At 42.5% G+C, this 14,903-nt stretch overlaps 1 protein-coding gene across 2 annotated transcripts in view; it reads right to left on the minus strand.

Annotated features, from left to right (window-relative positions):
* Positions 1-8,038: 8,038 nt before the first annotated feature.
* Positions 8,039-14,903, minus strand: part of MMEL1 (membrane metallo-endopeptidase-like 1) — a 28,682-nt gene continuing 21,817 nt past the window's right edge. For both annotated transcript variants that reach the window (XM_009889623.1, XM_009889625.1), the window contains 6 exons: positions 13,521-13,640; positions 12,295-12,428; positions 11,671-11,736; positions 9,576-9,671; positions 8,556-8,632; positions 8,039-8,138 (listed from right to left, as the gene is read on the minus strand). In XM_009889623.1, coding sequence (XP_009887925.1) covers positions 8,039-8,138; positions 8,556-8,632; positions 9,576-9,671; positions 11,671-11,736; positions 12,295-12,428; positions 13,521-13,640 — 593 coding nt within the window. The remainder of the gene's footprint in view (positions 8,139-8,555; positions 8,633-9,575; positions 9,672-11,670; positions 11,737-12,294; positions 12,429-13,520; positions 13,641-14,903) is intronic.

Consider the following 14,903-nt stretch of genomic DNA (forward strand, 5'->3'; position numbering starts at 1 on the left):
GTGGACAATGGAAATTGTAAAAAAAACCAACCAAACAAACCAAACCCCCCCCCAGACCCTCTCAAACGCCAAAAAAGCAACCACAAAAAACTGCCAAAACTCAAACCACGCCCCCAGAGAAGTCCAGCCTTTTTTCCAAATATTCCTGGAGGAAAAGGCAGCTTGAAAATGCAAAGGAGGATCTGCAAAGGAGCGAAGGAAATAGCCAAGTGACATCTTCTGAAGCACGAAGGTTTGAAATAGCTGAGTGATCAAGGCATTGGTCGGTATTGTCAGACGTTGTAGAGCTCTTTCCTGTTTGCAGTGGCTCATGTGGTATGCCTGGATCGCTTGGTATGCATGTAACTATTCCAAAATATGTTTGTTAATTGGAATAAAATAGCTTTTTTTTTTCATTTTAAAGATTCCACATAACTAATACATAACACATTTTCCAAATGCATTTTGTACAAATTTTCCCTTTTTAGAAGGAAAGAAAATATTGATGGGAAAAGGAATCTTGTACAGCAAGAAACATCGTAGCTTTGTAATTGGCTTTTAGTAATGCCGTGAATGACTTATACACAATTGTGGGCTTTTGCTAGTCACTTATGCTCTAATCATAGAACCATAGAATCACAGAATGGTTTAGGTTGGAGGGGACCTTGAAGACCATCCAGTCCCTCTGAATTCGTGTTCACCCAGGCCATGGATCTAGAGACCACTGGTCCTTGACCAGCAAACTCGCGCACCTTTTCCCCATGGGACTACGAGGAATGGAAGAAAATGGGAAAGGATTGTCTTTTTGCTTTGGGAAAATATGATAGACGACGACTTCCTTTTTTTTTAAACTAAGTCTACTCAGCAGAATTTTGTATTTTTTTGAAAAATAAGGTGACATTTCAGAAGCTCAACATGTATGTTTTATAAGAATGGCTACAAGTAGCTATATAAGAGTATAGCTCTGTTGTAAAATCAAGCTGCAAGCAACACAGAAGTTTCAGCGGTCGCTTTGAAATTCCTTTTAAAGTTTATGCTGTGTATGTGCAGATCAGTCCATGAAGAAATACCTTCTGTTAAGGTTCTAAGAATAAAAATGTGATTTTTAGTGGTTTTTTAAAAGCCCCCCCCCAAAGTCATGTACCTTTACATTGCAGTAATCACAGAAGGACAAACTCTACAATTTCTTTTACTCCTAGTTGTTTTTATATTAAAAAGGATGCCCACATTATTTACAATCCCAATGTAAAGTTCTGAAAGTATCTGAAACTAAAAGAGAAACAGCCTTTGTTGGTTCTTGTGTGTCTGCTGAGAGTCACACAAAAATAATTTAACCAGCCCTGACTTTATTGCATTTTTAGAATTGGTTTCACTTTCAGTGGTCAAATATGTGACAAGTCAGTAAGGCAGTTATAACATTCTGAAAGTATCAGAGGCAGCCAGCAAAAGCATTACTATTTTTTGCTTTTGCCAGTTTTGTGGCCGATCTGGTATGACACTGAATGTGTCACCATGAACAGTAAAGGCATGCATTGGGCAAGCACTGTTTTTTTTTTTTTTTTCCTGACCTTTTTCCTCTGGATTAGTTCTCTGCGACCTGGTTAATGTTTCATGGGGTTGGATGTTTTCCAACACGTGGCTGACTGTAGAGTTTGCTGATTGTTAACCACTGCTTGTTCCTCTGCAATACTCGCGTGCGAAGGGTTACTGCCGTTGTTTAGTACAAAGCTTTCCTGAGCAGTTTCAAGATAAAACCAAACCCCCAAACGGAGAGAGTTCAGAGGACAGTGACAAGGAAACGTCGGCCTTCTCTGTGCTCCATGCCAGCCGTGGGGTAAGCTCTGGCTTTTTCTTATCTTCTAATGACTTACTCTTATTGTTGAGGGCCTCCTGTGGCATGGGTGGCATCCCGCACCTGCGCGGGTCATGAGTCTGGCTTTGAACAGGCTTCAGACTTTGCAACTCTCGCTACTTCTTTCAGCGTACAGGTAGCAGGTGTTGCTCGGTACCTTGCTGGCTGATATGTACATTGTTTTCTTCCAAACACGTGAATTGTGCAATTCATTACCCGGCAGTAACATTTCTGATGGGGAACAGGCTTTTGGCAGGCACAGAGCTTGTTCTCAGTATGGGGGTATTCGGGTCTTGAAGATTTCACTGCTGTTCGTCTCTGCGTAATCCAGATCTGTTAATTCTCACCTTGGGTTAATGAGAGTTTGTAGAACACCTTGTGAGCTCAGTGGCCAGGTGTGTAAACCTTTTACAGGTGCTGCAAGTGTGCCGAGAGGCTGCTGCTGCACCGTGGGCTGTCTGGTTGCCTTACAGGCTGTGGGATTTTTAAGTTATTATATTGGCATACTCTGGATCTTAAGTTATTCAGTATTACTTTTTTACTGAGATGAAATTTTAGTTAAACATCTGTGCAAGCAAATGAAGATCTCAAGAAGGGAGAGGAGTTAAATATTACTGTTGCTTAGTGTTGTCATTTGGAGGAGGGGTTTATTGTCATGTTTAGGCAGCAATTGCTTCAAAGATGTTTTTGCAAAGACATGTCCTCCAGCCCCATAACTATGAGATGATCAGAAGCTAGAAATGCATGTCTGAAACAGCACAGAGGCTTTGCTGTTCCATTACTCCTGAGGCTGGAGAGGCAAGAGTTGTGGGAAGAGGTAACCTGTGATTAGGATTCTGGGGCCAGTTCCGCAAAGAACATTTCAGCTGGTATTTCCTGTTGACTCGAGAAACCAAGTTTGTCCTGGTAACCATTGGAAAGACCCTGTAAAAGAAACTGGCAGGCAGTTGGCCCTGGGTAGGACCTCTTGGTTTCTAGGACTGCAGTTGTAGTTGGAAGAAGACGCTGTAGATGCACTGGGAGCTTTGCACGGGCAGGTAAAGAGACAGGGTGCAGCAGCAGCAATCTACCCACTGAGAAAAAAAAAATTAATAATTGGGTGCCTGCCATAGCAGCAGTGTGTTTAATGTCTACAGCAAGCGTGCGTTTGATGGAGTCTGAAAAAACTTTAGATGAGTCTTTTGGTCTGTTTTAGAAGTTGGAGCCTGATTTGTCGCCAGGTGGCAGCATGGGAGAAGGAAAGACTTCATTTCCTCTCCTGGAAAACATGAAATCTGACTCTTCCTTGTTTTCCTAAGTATGTAATAAAGCTTCTCTGATACTTAATTGCCTGCGGGTCTAAAATGGAACCAGATCTGCAGGAGAACACCTCTGGGTACAGTATTTTCCACAGGGCTAAAGTATTTTCTTCAGGAGCTTCTAATTTCTGTCCAGTTACACGTTATTTGTCCGGTACCTTCGTTATTGATGAAGGTGCTGTGTTGTGGTTGGGGGTGAGGGGTGTTAGAGGGGGCTGAAGTGGCGGCTGTTCCCCAGAGTCTCTGACTGAGACATGGGAACCCACATTATACATAACTGAGCCCCGGAAGCCCCTGGAAACGGAGCAGCAGTGCTGTGGGGGGGGTCAGCCTTGCCGTTGGACAGATTGCGTTGGGCTGGGTAGGGCAGGCTGTGCGTTGACGGCTCCGCAGCTCAGGAACGTGCATCTTCCTACTTCTTGGAGTGCATAAGCCCCGTTTCAGTTGTGAGCGCTCTGGATTATGGGGAAATCCTTTAAAAAATATTACAGACATTGTTTTGGGGACAGTTTCATTCTTACCTAGCACTAAATACATTATTTACTTGTGCAGGTGGAGGAAAAGATGGTCTCGTACAGGGCCCTGTTGCTTTGAAAATAACTGAAAAGTCATCGCAACTCTACAAGTGCTGAAGAAAGTATGAGACGTCAGGTAGGAGCAGATATTGCTTGTAGCTGAAATTGCTGTCCCGTTTTGAAATGGGGAAACTGGTTGTAGCTTAAACTTCATCTGACCATGGGATAAATGATAATCAGTGTCTTGGGAGCACAGCAAATGGTCCCTCTACTACCAAAATGGGCTCTCAAAGACAGAATGCTTGTAAAGCTGTGTTCTGTCACTACCATTGCTGTTCACAAACTGAGTATGTAGCTGCTGCCACCAGCGACATGCAACACAACGGTCAATGCCAGACAATCCAGCAGAACAGCTGTACCGTGGGATGATTGGTTGTACTGGGCGATACTAACAAGTTGGGCTGGAAAATTGTACTTGGATGACTGCAGGTTTTGAAGCTCAGTCTGGTCAAGACCTGGATCTTCCTGGAAGGGTGTTACCCTCTCTGCTCTGAACTTTGAATTAGCACTTGCGTTAAACTTAGGTGGAAGGGAAGCTTAGAGATGGCAGAGGTGTCAGATGGAAACCTAATGCCGTGTGGTGAATGCAGTGCATAGTAACAGACTCTCCTTAACAAGCCACGATCTTAATTTGAAAGTCCTCTGCATTTCTCTCTTTGTAGATGTTCACGTACTGATAGGTTAAGGGCAGTGAAACTCCATTGCTGCCCCTGTCCTCAATTTGAGTTGTTTCTCACTTGTGGTAGCGCATCTCTTCTGTGGCTGCTGTGCGTATATTATGGCAAAGTAACATAGTGATCAATAGGGAGTGCAGTGCCATTTCCTAGTTGTTTTGAGCCCATCTCTTATCTCTGTTCCTGTTTCATCGAGGTCGTCAGTAGCTGGTGAGGTCTGGGGGGCTGTCAGGGGAGAGGGGAGGTGTGGATGCAGTAGGGGTGAAATAGAAGGATGTGTAAAGGGAGGCTGTAGCTTATGCACTTGGGTTGTGCTGGCGCAGACACAGTGACAGATGGAAAGAGTCTTCTGCAGGTGGGAGGCGTAATAAACTCACATGAAAAAGTAAAGTAACTTCCATGTGCTGTATTAAGAACTTGGAATAAAACCTCCCAGGCACATTTTAATTATCCCTTTAGCAGTTGCATGTGCCAGAACTTCTAATGGCACATCTCCAGAGCTTAATGATTTTGCAGAGTAATTAAATTGTCAGCCATGTGAACCTCCTCCACCTGACCTCTGCACGCTGGTGTGCTGTTTCGCTTGCTTGGCATAGATATACTGTTGTCACTTTCCTGAGTTCCCTCACGGTAGGCAGTGGCTGCCTCGCAGCTGCTCTAAGACTCGAGCAAAATACCAAATAATGCGATTCTCAGGGCCACTGTATTCTCACTGTATTACTGGTCAGAACTTTGGTTGACTCTTCTTGTGGAATCTCATGCTTTTGTTCTTCTGCATAACTCTGTGACCTGTCTCATGAGCAAGGGACCTTTCCAGCATGTTGGGAATGTACCGGGCTATAGATGCTGCTCCCCAACCATAATTACTTCTGTATTTCTTACAGTGCAATGAAGAGGTCTACATCTGATAACAAAACCCAGGAGCATGAAGTATCTAAGCAAAAATGAAGCTGCAAGGACAGTCTTTGTTCTGTTACTCCCTATTTGTGGTAAACTTGCCTTTTTGCATTAATAATCTTGTATGATAGCTGGACCAATGCAAATATGAATAGGTGTTACATGTAAAAGATACTGTGCCAGACTCTATCCTTGAATTTGTGATATTGCTCATACTGGCAATCGATAGTTTGTGTTTATTTAATACTTTTTTCCCCCCTTCATATATTGTGTCCTGGATTTTACATTAAAAAGTTACTCCTCAAATTCGCTTCTTTTTTCTAATACTCTGCTGCTAAAAGACGCAGCCTACCCAATTTTTCTGCCCCTAAAGAAGAATTCCAATTGTAGTCCATCCGAGGTACTGGCAACTTAATAGACAAGTTAAACTATTGAACAATGTTATACTTAAAACATCACTCGCTTCTTAATAACCCTGGAATAAAAACATTTTCACGATGGCAGGCAAACTACCTGAACTTGTTACGAAATCTGCGATTGTCAGACTAATCTAGACCGAACTGTGAGGATGAATCTCTGAGCAGAAGGTGGCAAAAGGAACTATACGTTCACAGCAAAGCAGGACTTCCCTGGGCAGTCCCAGGATAGCAACTTCTTCTCAGAACAGTGCACTCTCTTATATTGTAACTCTTTTTTTTTTTTTTTTTTTTTTTTTAAGGGCTCTCAGAGCTCATTAGTGCACTCTCCTATTCACCTTTTATTTTGTTGCTGTCTTTTAGTGTGGGTCAACCCTAATGTTTTCAGGCATTTAAATATGGGAATCCAACAATTCCCATTGACAAAACATCCTTTCCTCCCACTTAATCTGCCTTGAATCCTTGAATCAGGATCTTTGTTAGAATTAATGCGATCAAGTGCAGTTATCATCAGGTGAGAGCCACAGCTGAAACAAACAGCAAACCCAGATGGGATTCAGGGTGCATTCCCTTGATGAGGTCTGTATCTACAGTCATCGGAGGTGCAGCAGAGAAAAGAATTAGATGTGAAGTGGTTTTTCTATTACTATTAACTGCGTGGAAAGCCAAATTCTGTGCTTTGTGTAGTAGTTGTTTGCAGTAGGCAACTCTGCTGGTGGGTGCTGCGCAGTCTGTTCTCGGTCTTTTGAAGAGAGATTAAATAAACAAACTTGCAGCTACACCATGTGACTACTTCTTCTCCCTTCTGAACTTAACTTTCAGACTTTGAAGGGCGTAGAAAAGTGGTTAATCCCTGAGGTAGCATTGCTTCTCCGAGAAAGTTATCTTCCAAGATTACTTTTAAGATAGAAATAAAATGTAATTGAACTATATATTCTCAGCTACAATAAAAGTGGCAATTTATCTGTAGACTGATTTCACTTTCGCAGGTGAAATTCATGCAAAAATCAGTCAGGTTTCAGTCAGTGATTTAGCCAGCTCTTACTGCAGATGGCCAGAATAATTCGTTGGGTCATCTCTTTAGCAAAGCTGCTTCTGTTATGTGATTTTCATTTCTTTCCCTGTTGTTTAGATAATCCAACCTTTTGCTAGTGGTGCACTAACAAAATCTGTGAAGCAAATGAAGAGTGGGGTTTGGCAGTTTGTAAGCTGAGGATTAGGAGTTACTGTCTTGCTCTCCAGTGATTTCTGTGCTAGAAAGAAAAGCATTTGGTGGAAGAGTATTTAAAATTCACTATTAAGTGTTGGCAGTTTAAAATATTATCATTATATTAGAACACTTATTGAGGAAAGCCACCCAAAACTCTCTATAGTAAAATGCTTGCTGATTTGGCTACTGTGATTTTTTTAATTTTTTTATTAAAAATTAATACGTATTACATTTTCAAGTGTAAATACTGAAAAATAGCCTATGGCAAAATGAAAAGGCACAGGATTAAAAACAGCTTAATTGTTTCCATGGATACACGTTTGCTATTTGGCAAAAAGTATTTCATACACTTTCTACAAGAATAAGCATCGATCATTTTAAATACATCTGTGAAGGGAGGGACCCTGTCATTTTAACCATAACAGAATTTGTAGTCTTAAAAATGTCGTCGTTCTATGTAGTAATACCTCACTTGAAGGTCACGTTACAGTTGTTCTTTGGAGCAGAGGAACTCAAGTGCAGGAGGAGAGTGCAGCTTTGCGTTGTTAGCAGCCGACGGGCATCTGAACATACAGCTCACTCGGTCACATCGCAAGACAAACAGCAACCTCGTACAACAAAGCGGGAATCAAGGTATGCAGACAGCGCGAGAGTTTGAACTAGCTCTGGCCCGGATTTGGGAAGAATGCACCAGAAACTGAACCAGAACACTGGCAAACAGTTCATGAAACATCTCAAACAGGTTTGCTGAGTCTCAGAAGGCGTAGTTGTAAGACGTTAAAATTATTGTCCCTTTGTGAAAAATAGATATATAGGTGTTTGTTGGTTTTGTTTAAGAATTAGTCTTTGTAACCCTGATGCAGTATCTTAATAACAGTCAGGATGTCATTTGAAACAGTCGTTGCTGTTCTGGAGCGTACTGTGGCTTTCAGCACAGCCCATCGGCCACCGAGACCCTCGTGTCCTTCCCGGGGGAACTGTGCGGGCTGCAGCACTGAAGCCTCCTTGATTCTCACGGCAGCAGCTGCACCATTAGCCTTGGCTGTGACTGAGCGGGAGAACATCAGGCACATCACTGGCAAGAAACGTTTGTTGTGTCACCAGAGCACATGTCATTCTCACCAGTGTTCTTTTTGGTTACCACACTCTGCATTTCTCTGCAGGGTGCATGGCTGTGCCTTTTTTACAGTGGAACACCTCTGAGAACGCTTCAAAGTTCTGCAAAGATCCCATCACCCTAAACAAAGAGAAGGAACATATTTACATGGATACAGTGCATGAAGATTGTTGCTCTGGAAAACAGAAAGCCATGTCCATAAAGTGATTTCGAGTCTCATAACTCAGTCTCAGAATATGGGATACTTTAGGTAAGAACAATATAGCTCATATGAGAAATGAAATCGTAGAACAGAGCACACAGTAAGTGGGTTCTGGTCCATTCTCTGTAGACTGGCACGTCTACCAGCTGGAGTAAAGGAACACACTCTTCAGAGGTGTCCTACAAGCTATGGGGGAACTTCTGAAAGTTAGTCTACAGTTATCGTGTCTGTTAGAATATAGCTGCAGCAATGAGCCCCTCTCCTCCTGCGCTGTGTGGGTGCAATCGGTTGAACAAAGCAAGTTACTAATTAGGACATCAGTTGGTAAAACCCACCTGTATTTCAGAGGGCTGTGAACATCTGTCTTTATTGACTGGCTAGCATATTCGGGTCTGTAGGAGCCACACCAGACCTAGACAAGGAGGATTAATCATTAGTGGGTCAGTATTAAAGGGAATTCAGTTTAGGGATCTTCTTGGTGTCTTTCAAAGTTTTTCCTAAGAGCCATCCCAATTTGTTACAATGTAGTTGGAGTATGTTTTATAGAGGAGGCAGAATAGATGCAATTATTTGCTAATTAGGTTTGTTTTATCAAGTTCTTGGACGAAGATTTGATGCTTTGGGATAGATACATGAGCTCTTGATCTCACCCACGTGTTTCCTCAAACAGATGAGCTGAAGTCCAAGAGCCTGAGGCACAGCACTAAGTGTGTTGGCCTGCTGTCAAATATTTGACCTACCACTAAGTATTTGTCACTCTAAGAGTGCGAACACATGGGAGTTCCTGAGCCAGGCTGAAGGGCGAAATACAACTCGGCAAACTTACTATTTCCACACTGTAATAAAGTGGGATAGAGGAAAATAAGAGGAATCTGTTGCAACATCTGTGATCTGAATAGGCATTCCTATTTCAGGGCTGCTGGCGTGGTATTTCTCAGGCATTCAGTTTTCTCCAGCACATGTTAATAAATGGATGAAACCCTGTTTCTATCAAAAGCTAAAGGAGTTTTCTTATAAATGCTAGTGGAACCAGTGTTTACATGAAACGGCAAGCTCGAGGAGGTTGTTGTCCCTGTAAGTTGCTCTCTTACACAGCTTTTTGTTGGTAGGTGCGCGGTTTCTCTCTATCCTCACTCCAGCAGCTTTCAGTAGCGCCCTCAGAAAACTTACTGAAAACTCTTTCCGCTCATCACTAAACCATCTTTTTCACATCTGTCTTGAGGACCTTTCAATGAGTGCAGTCAGTGGTCCATCACTGTCAGCTGGAGCTGGGGACCCATTTCCTCTCTAACCTTCAGGATAACCCGATGCGTACTCTCACGCAGCGCATGGCGGCTGCAGCCCAGTGTTCTTACCTGAGCAAAGTTGAGGAAGAAGAGCTGTTTGTGGGACAGGTTCAGTCCAGGCAACTTGGGCTCCTTCCCTTCCCGTTCCAGCCATTTTAAGTAGGCCTAGAAACGATCCCAGATTCGATTCAGAGAAAGCAGCAGGGCGGTGTTTGCAGGCATGATGGGCATTTCCAGTGTTAATTTGGGGTGAGAGATTTTAGTCACAATGTGTATGAACCCAACATGTCCTCCTTTCTGTATTTTTTTTTAGTTTTTATATTTTTAATACAAACAGTACAGCTAATTTTATGAAAAAGCTGTCATTGGAAGTACTCTGTTGACCTTTCTAGTAAAAAAATGAAACAAAAAGTTACTTTGCATTCAGCTTCTTAAGTACAGTAATCTCTGAACTGAAAACTGTTATAAAACACGAAAAATACTAAACTCTGAAATAAAATCATCAGCTTTCACTGACGTTTTCTATAGGAATTTGTATCTGGAAATAAAGTGTTAAGGCTTCTCCACTGTTCTATGCTGATGATTTTTCTCTCTTCAGGTAACTGCTCATAAAATAGCAGATAATAACCTTGCTCAATGTTAAATCCATTACCTGTTATTGTTACACATTAATTGGCCAATTTTCTTTTTTTAGGTATATTGACATAATGGAGACAAGTTAATGTGTCCTCACGCTGGTTAATTTCAACCGCTCCGTTACCGTCTCCTCTCGGCTGCCGAGATCGTCCCAAAGCACACAAAGCACAGAAGGCAGAGCTGAGGGTAAAAATACATTCAGCACCACAGAAGAGGAGTGGAGTCTGTGTGCGGGCAGTTTATGTCATACCACACTACACTTCCACATTTGCAATAGCTTTTAGAACCAAATACACGTTCACTTTAACACAGTAATTAATTTTAATGGTATCCCTCAGAGTCAGAATCGTCAGTTTAGATTTCTGAGAATTCAGGATGTTCTTCTATAAACACCCTTAACCGTTGCCGTATTCAAAACACCAGAGATAGAAAGTTTTACTGTGACAACTGTTTGGATTATTTCTAGAAAAGAATATTCCATGCTCACACCTGAGCTCCACATGGAAAGAGCCATTGTGCCGATAACTACTGTGTTCCTGTTCATAACGATGGTTTGTAAATCTGGAGGATTAAAGATCCTGCCCTCCCCTGAGTCTGGAAGCCAACTTCCCCTGGTAGAGTGTGAGAAATAAGGTGACACGCAATAGTGTTTGTAACAGATAAAACCACCCTGAGCAACAGAGGTTTTCAACCACAGCATGGAGGTGGTGCTCTGAAACACCACTCGCATTCCTTGTTTTGAAAATAACCGAGCGGTTGAAGCAGCCTTTTCCCTTGGAACAAGGCAGGCAGTGCTGAGATTATCAATCCTCGCGTGTTTATTCCACTTTCTAGCTGCATGGAAAACAAACAGCAGCGAGGTAGAGGGACTACTTTGAGTTATTTTCCTAAAGCTTATAAAACAGAAAGAAAGCCCCAAAAGGAGCGAGGCTTTTAGAGACAGGTATTTTAGCAGATATGATCTGTACCCCTCTTGGGAAAGAGATGGTATTTCCATCTATTCTGTTCGTGTCCTACCTGACGTGTCACTTTGAGATGAAAAATGAAAAGCGTGAGAGAAATAAACTTGGAAAACACAGTTGCTCTGCTCCGTAATCTCCCCAAACCGTGTTGCCAAGAAATTAGTGCTCTGTTGCCATGTGAGAAAGGGTTTGAAGTCGTAGCTGCCATTTTCAGAATTAAGGGCTTTATAAAATGGAGAGTGTTTTACCTTTTTACCTAGCTAATACCGTGCCTTTTCACGAGCGTTGCTCTTGTTTACCTGAAACAGAGGTACGCAGCATCAAGCGCTGTAGTGCACCCGGTACAGCTGGGAGAATTAGGGGGTCTTCTCCCGGGTGCAAGAATGCCAACAGTCCTACACTGTCATTGGATCGACGGGGGCATAAGCTTCTAGATATGTGATCAAGGCTTTAAGTTTTTGAATATGGTAATAATGTGTTAGTTGTCAAATTTGTTATGACAAAAGAGGTAACGCCATTGCGGAATCCCAGGGGTAAAGTTAACTCACAATATATTTGAAAGTTACCTTATAAGCCTGTCGGACTCCTCCGTTATCTGCAATGTTTTCTCCTAATGTGCTTATTCCACTGACCTGTAAAAGAATAATCCTTCGCTTACTCTATAGGCAGTGACATTAGCAACCCTGAGAGCCACAAGCTGCAGCACAGTCATACACCGCAGACAGACAGTCATGTCTGGAACAGACGGAAGCAGTGCCTCCGTGCTGGGGCAAAGAAAGGAGAGAAGGAAAAGAAAAATTAATAGGGTAAAAGCTGTAGATTAGAATAGAGAGAATAGATACGAATATAACATGAACAGAACACAGGCTGCTGGGCAGAACACACGCTAGCAGGACTGGCAGAGGACAGTAGCAAACACCAGAGTTCACCCCCCCTGCAAAAAACATCTCAGGGTCCGGCACACACGAGCCCAGTTCACCATTAACCCAACTGCTCACAGGTATTGCTGGTTTTCTAGGCTACACTAGTGGCCCCAATTGACAAGAAACGTCCCTTGTATCTTACTTCCAGAAGAATTAGCCTGCAGTATGTGGGGTTTTATGCTTATTGTCTGTAGAGATTCTCCATTTACATTTGTTATTTTTCTGTATTAAAAACCAGCGCTGTGGAAATGGTTGTTTTTAACTTACATTTTGCCCTCCAGCGAGCTCCCACGTGTAGTTCCCGTACTGATAAACCATGCAACGAGACTGCTCCTTGAAATGCATGGCTGAGAAATTGCTCCACCAGTCAAACATATTTCCATCTTTATCAAAATTCCTACCTGTGTGAAAATGCAAAAAAAAAAAAGGAAAGCTTTGAGTGTGAGTACGTTCGAGCAACTCTTCTTCCCATGCACCACCCGCTTCATTTTAACATCAGCACTGCACTTCCTCCTCTCTTTCCTCCTTTGATTTAGATGGTCTGTGCTACAGAGATTTCTCAGAAATGGTTTTGGCACAGGAGATTGTGCTTTGGCACAAGAGAATGGACAATTGCGGTCCTTTCATCTCTGGTCTCTATTACCCCGGGACTCCTGTTCGGGCAGCAGCCCCGACGCCAGTTACAGCACTAAGGCCTCGTTTTATTTCAAACTGGATTATGCAGATGTGGTGTAACAAAACTTGCCACCTCTTTTGAGGTGTTTAAGGGGCTCATTCTGTGTGTCCACGTGACAGAACTGAGGTTCACAGAGAATTAATTACTTTGCCACAGCAGGAGAAAGCTGGAATTGCAGTTCAATTGCAGTTCTGTGTTCTCAGCTCTCTAGAGCACACCTTTTATTCGCTGTAGATCCAGATTGCTGAGGTTATATAGTGTGCCTACGTGTAAACTGCACAAGCTTATTAACATAAAAAACCACACTGAAGAAAACCCACGTATAAGAAATTATGGCTTATGGTATCAGAAGTGAGTTTTTGTCCAAAACTATTTTACGTAGCATTCTAGAAAGATAATAAAGTCAATTTATTTCCAACTTTCATGGTTAAAAAAAAAGTCGCCAGCGATTTCAAGACACTGCTGACAGCTCCTCTATCCCAAGAATGTAGTTCACAGATTTAATTTTACTTTAGGAGCCAGGATATCTGCTTGCATTGTATTTCTCATCTGGTGATGCTGTAAAAGTAACAACTTTTCCTGAGAACTGACAATTTATTTTTAACACCTGCTTACTTCTTGTGTGGCCTGCTTAGTTCATGAAACATTCACTGCAAAGCGTTCAACAGACCGTTAATAGTGCGCTCCCAGAGAGGGACGGAGCGGGTACGGGATCGAGTGTGCACAGATACTTCAGTCACAGCGGTGTGCAACTTTGATTTCTTACAGTGCAATGAATGCAACTGAAAGAGTAATATTTTCTCTGTTATCTTCTCACCGTTGTCATCAAACCCATGAGTAATTTCATGCCCAATAACCATCCCGATCCCTCCAAAGTTCAGGGCTTGTGGCTGGTGTTTGCTGAAGAAGGGGGGCTGTAGGATCCCAGCAGGAAAAACTGCAAAGAGGGGAAGAGAGAAGGAGATGCTGTAAGGTGGCGTTGGTTTTGCATACTTTGCAGACAGATTGTTTGCTTCGTTTAAGGCTCAGGCAGGAACACAAAATATAGAATGATTAGAAACAACATCATGCCTCCTCGTGTGAAATTGTTTCTGTCTTGATAAATGGAAAATGACAAGTTAATAAAGGTTTAATTTAGCACATCTGCAACTACAGTATCTCCTCGTTTGAGAACTAAGCATCATTTACATTTCAACTTCAGCCTAATTTGGTCTGTAACGTGCGCTGCAGTAAGTCAAGAACAAAATGTTTAGTAGCTGTCTTTTGGAGTTAGGTACAGCTTGTGTTTTAGGGCCATTTTATAGGGGAATTAATGGATGTTTTATTGCTTTATTTTTGTTAAAAGTTAGCAATCGTATGCCGATTACCAACAATGCTGGTGTGTAACACTCGCACAGTAGTAATTCCTACAGACCACCAAGTACACTGGGATGCCCGTCCGGGCGGGGGACAGGCAGTAGGAGGTCTGTCCCTCTTCACTTTACTGGAACAGCGCTATGTGGAATCCATGGGGTTTAGTCTTCATCCCACGTACACAAGATGAAAAGCGTATATGCTTCTAGAGGAATTAAGACTGCACGCAATTCATTCTAGTGAGATACTTTCTAAGTGAGATATTGAAATTGTATAGCACATATTTCATTTAGAGACAAAAACCTTTTTGACTATTTAGGTTTTATCCATACAATTTTTGGGAGAAATACGTAAGACAGACCGCAGTAAGACAGAAGGAGGAAACACAAAGTACTGTGGAAAATTACTTTCCTCAAACTAGAGACGAGAAGAAACGGGATTTAACTGACAGCCGCGCTGCTGTGGGTAGCTGTGCCTGGGTTTATGGCTCGCATTATTCATCTTCAAGTTGTTTAAACCAGTTAACTTCCATGTTACTTATGAAGGCAAAGTTGTAGAGGAAGCAGTCTTCTGCGAGACCTGAGTTCCTGGCTGGAAAGGTGGCTCACAGCTGATCACGATCAGCACAAAACACTGGGGATAAAGAGGCAGCCTGAGCTGGGAGCTGCTGTGCAGGAGGAAGCTGAAGGAGTCCTCTGCTCCAGCTGGAGGATTTGGCACAACTTTTACTGTACCTACAATGTGGAGGTAAGTGACAGCGATGCAAATGGAATGCAGCTCTTTCTGATGAGGCTAGAGGGCTAAATTATGAGCGCTTTGGGTGTTTTTGCACTTAAAAATTGTCTAA

The sequence above is a fragment of the Charadrius vociferus genome, unplaced genomic scaffold (genome assembly GCF_000708025.1).
Source record: "Charadrius vociferus isolate BGI_N301 unplaced genomic scaffold, ASM70802v2 scaffold477, whole genome shotgun sequence".
Taxonomy (NCBI): Eukaryota; Metazoa; Chordata; class Aves; order Charadriiformes; family Charadriidae; genus Charadrius; species Charadrius vociferus.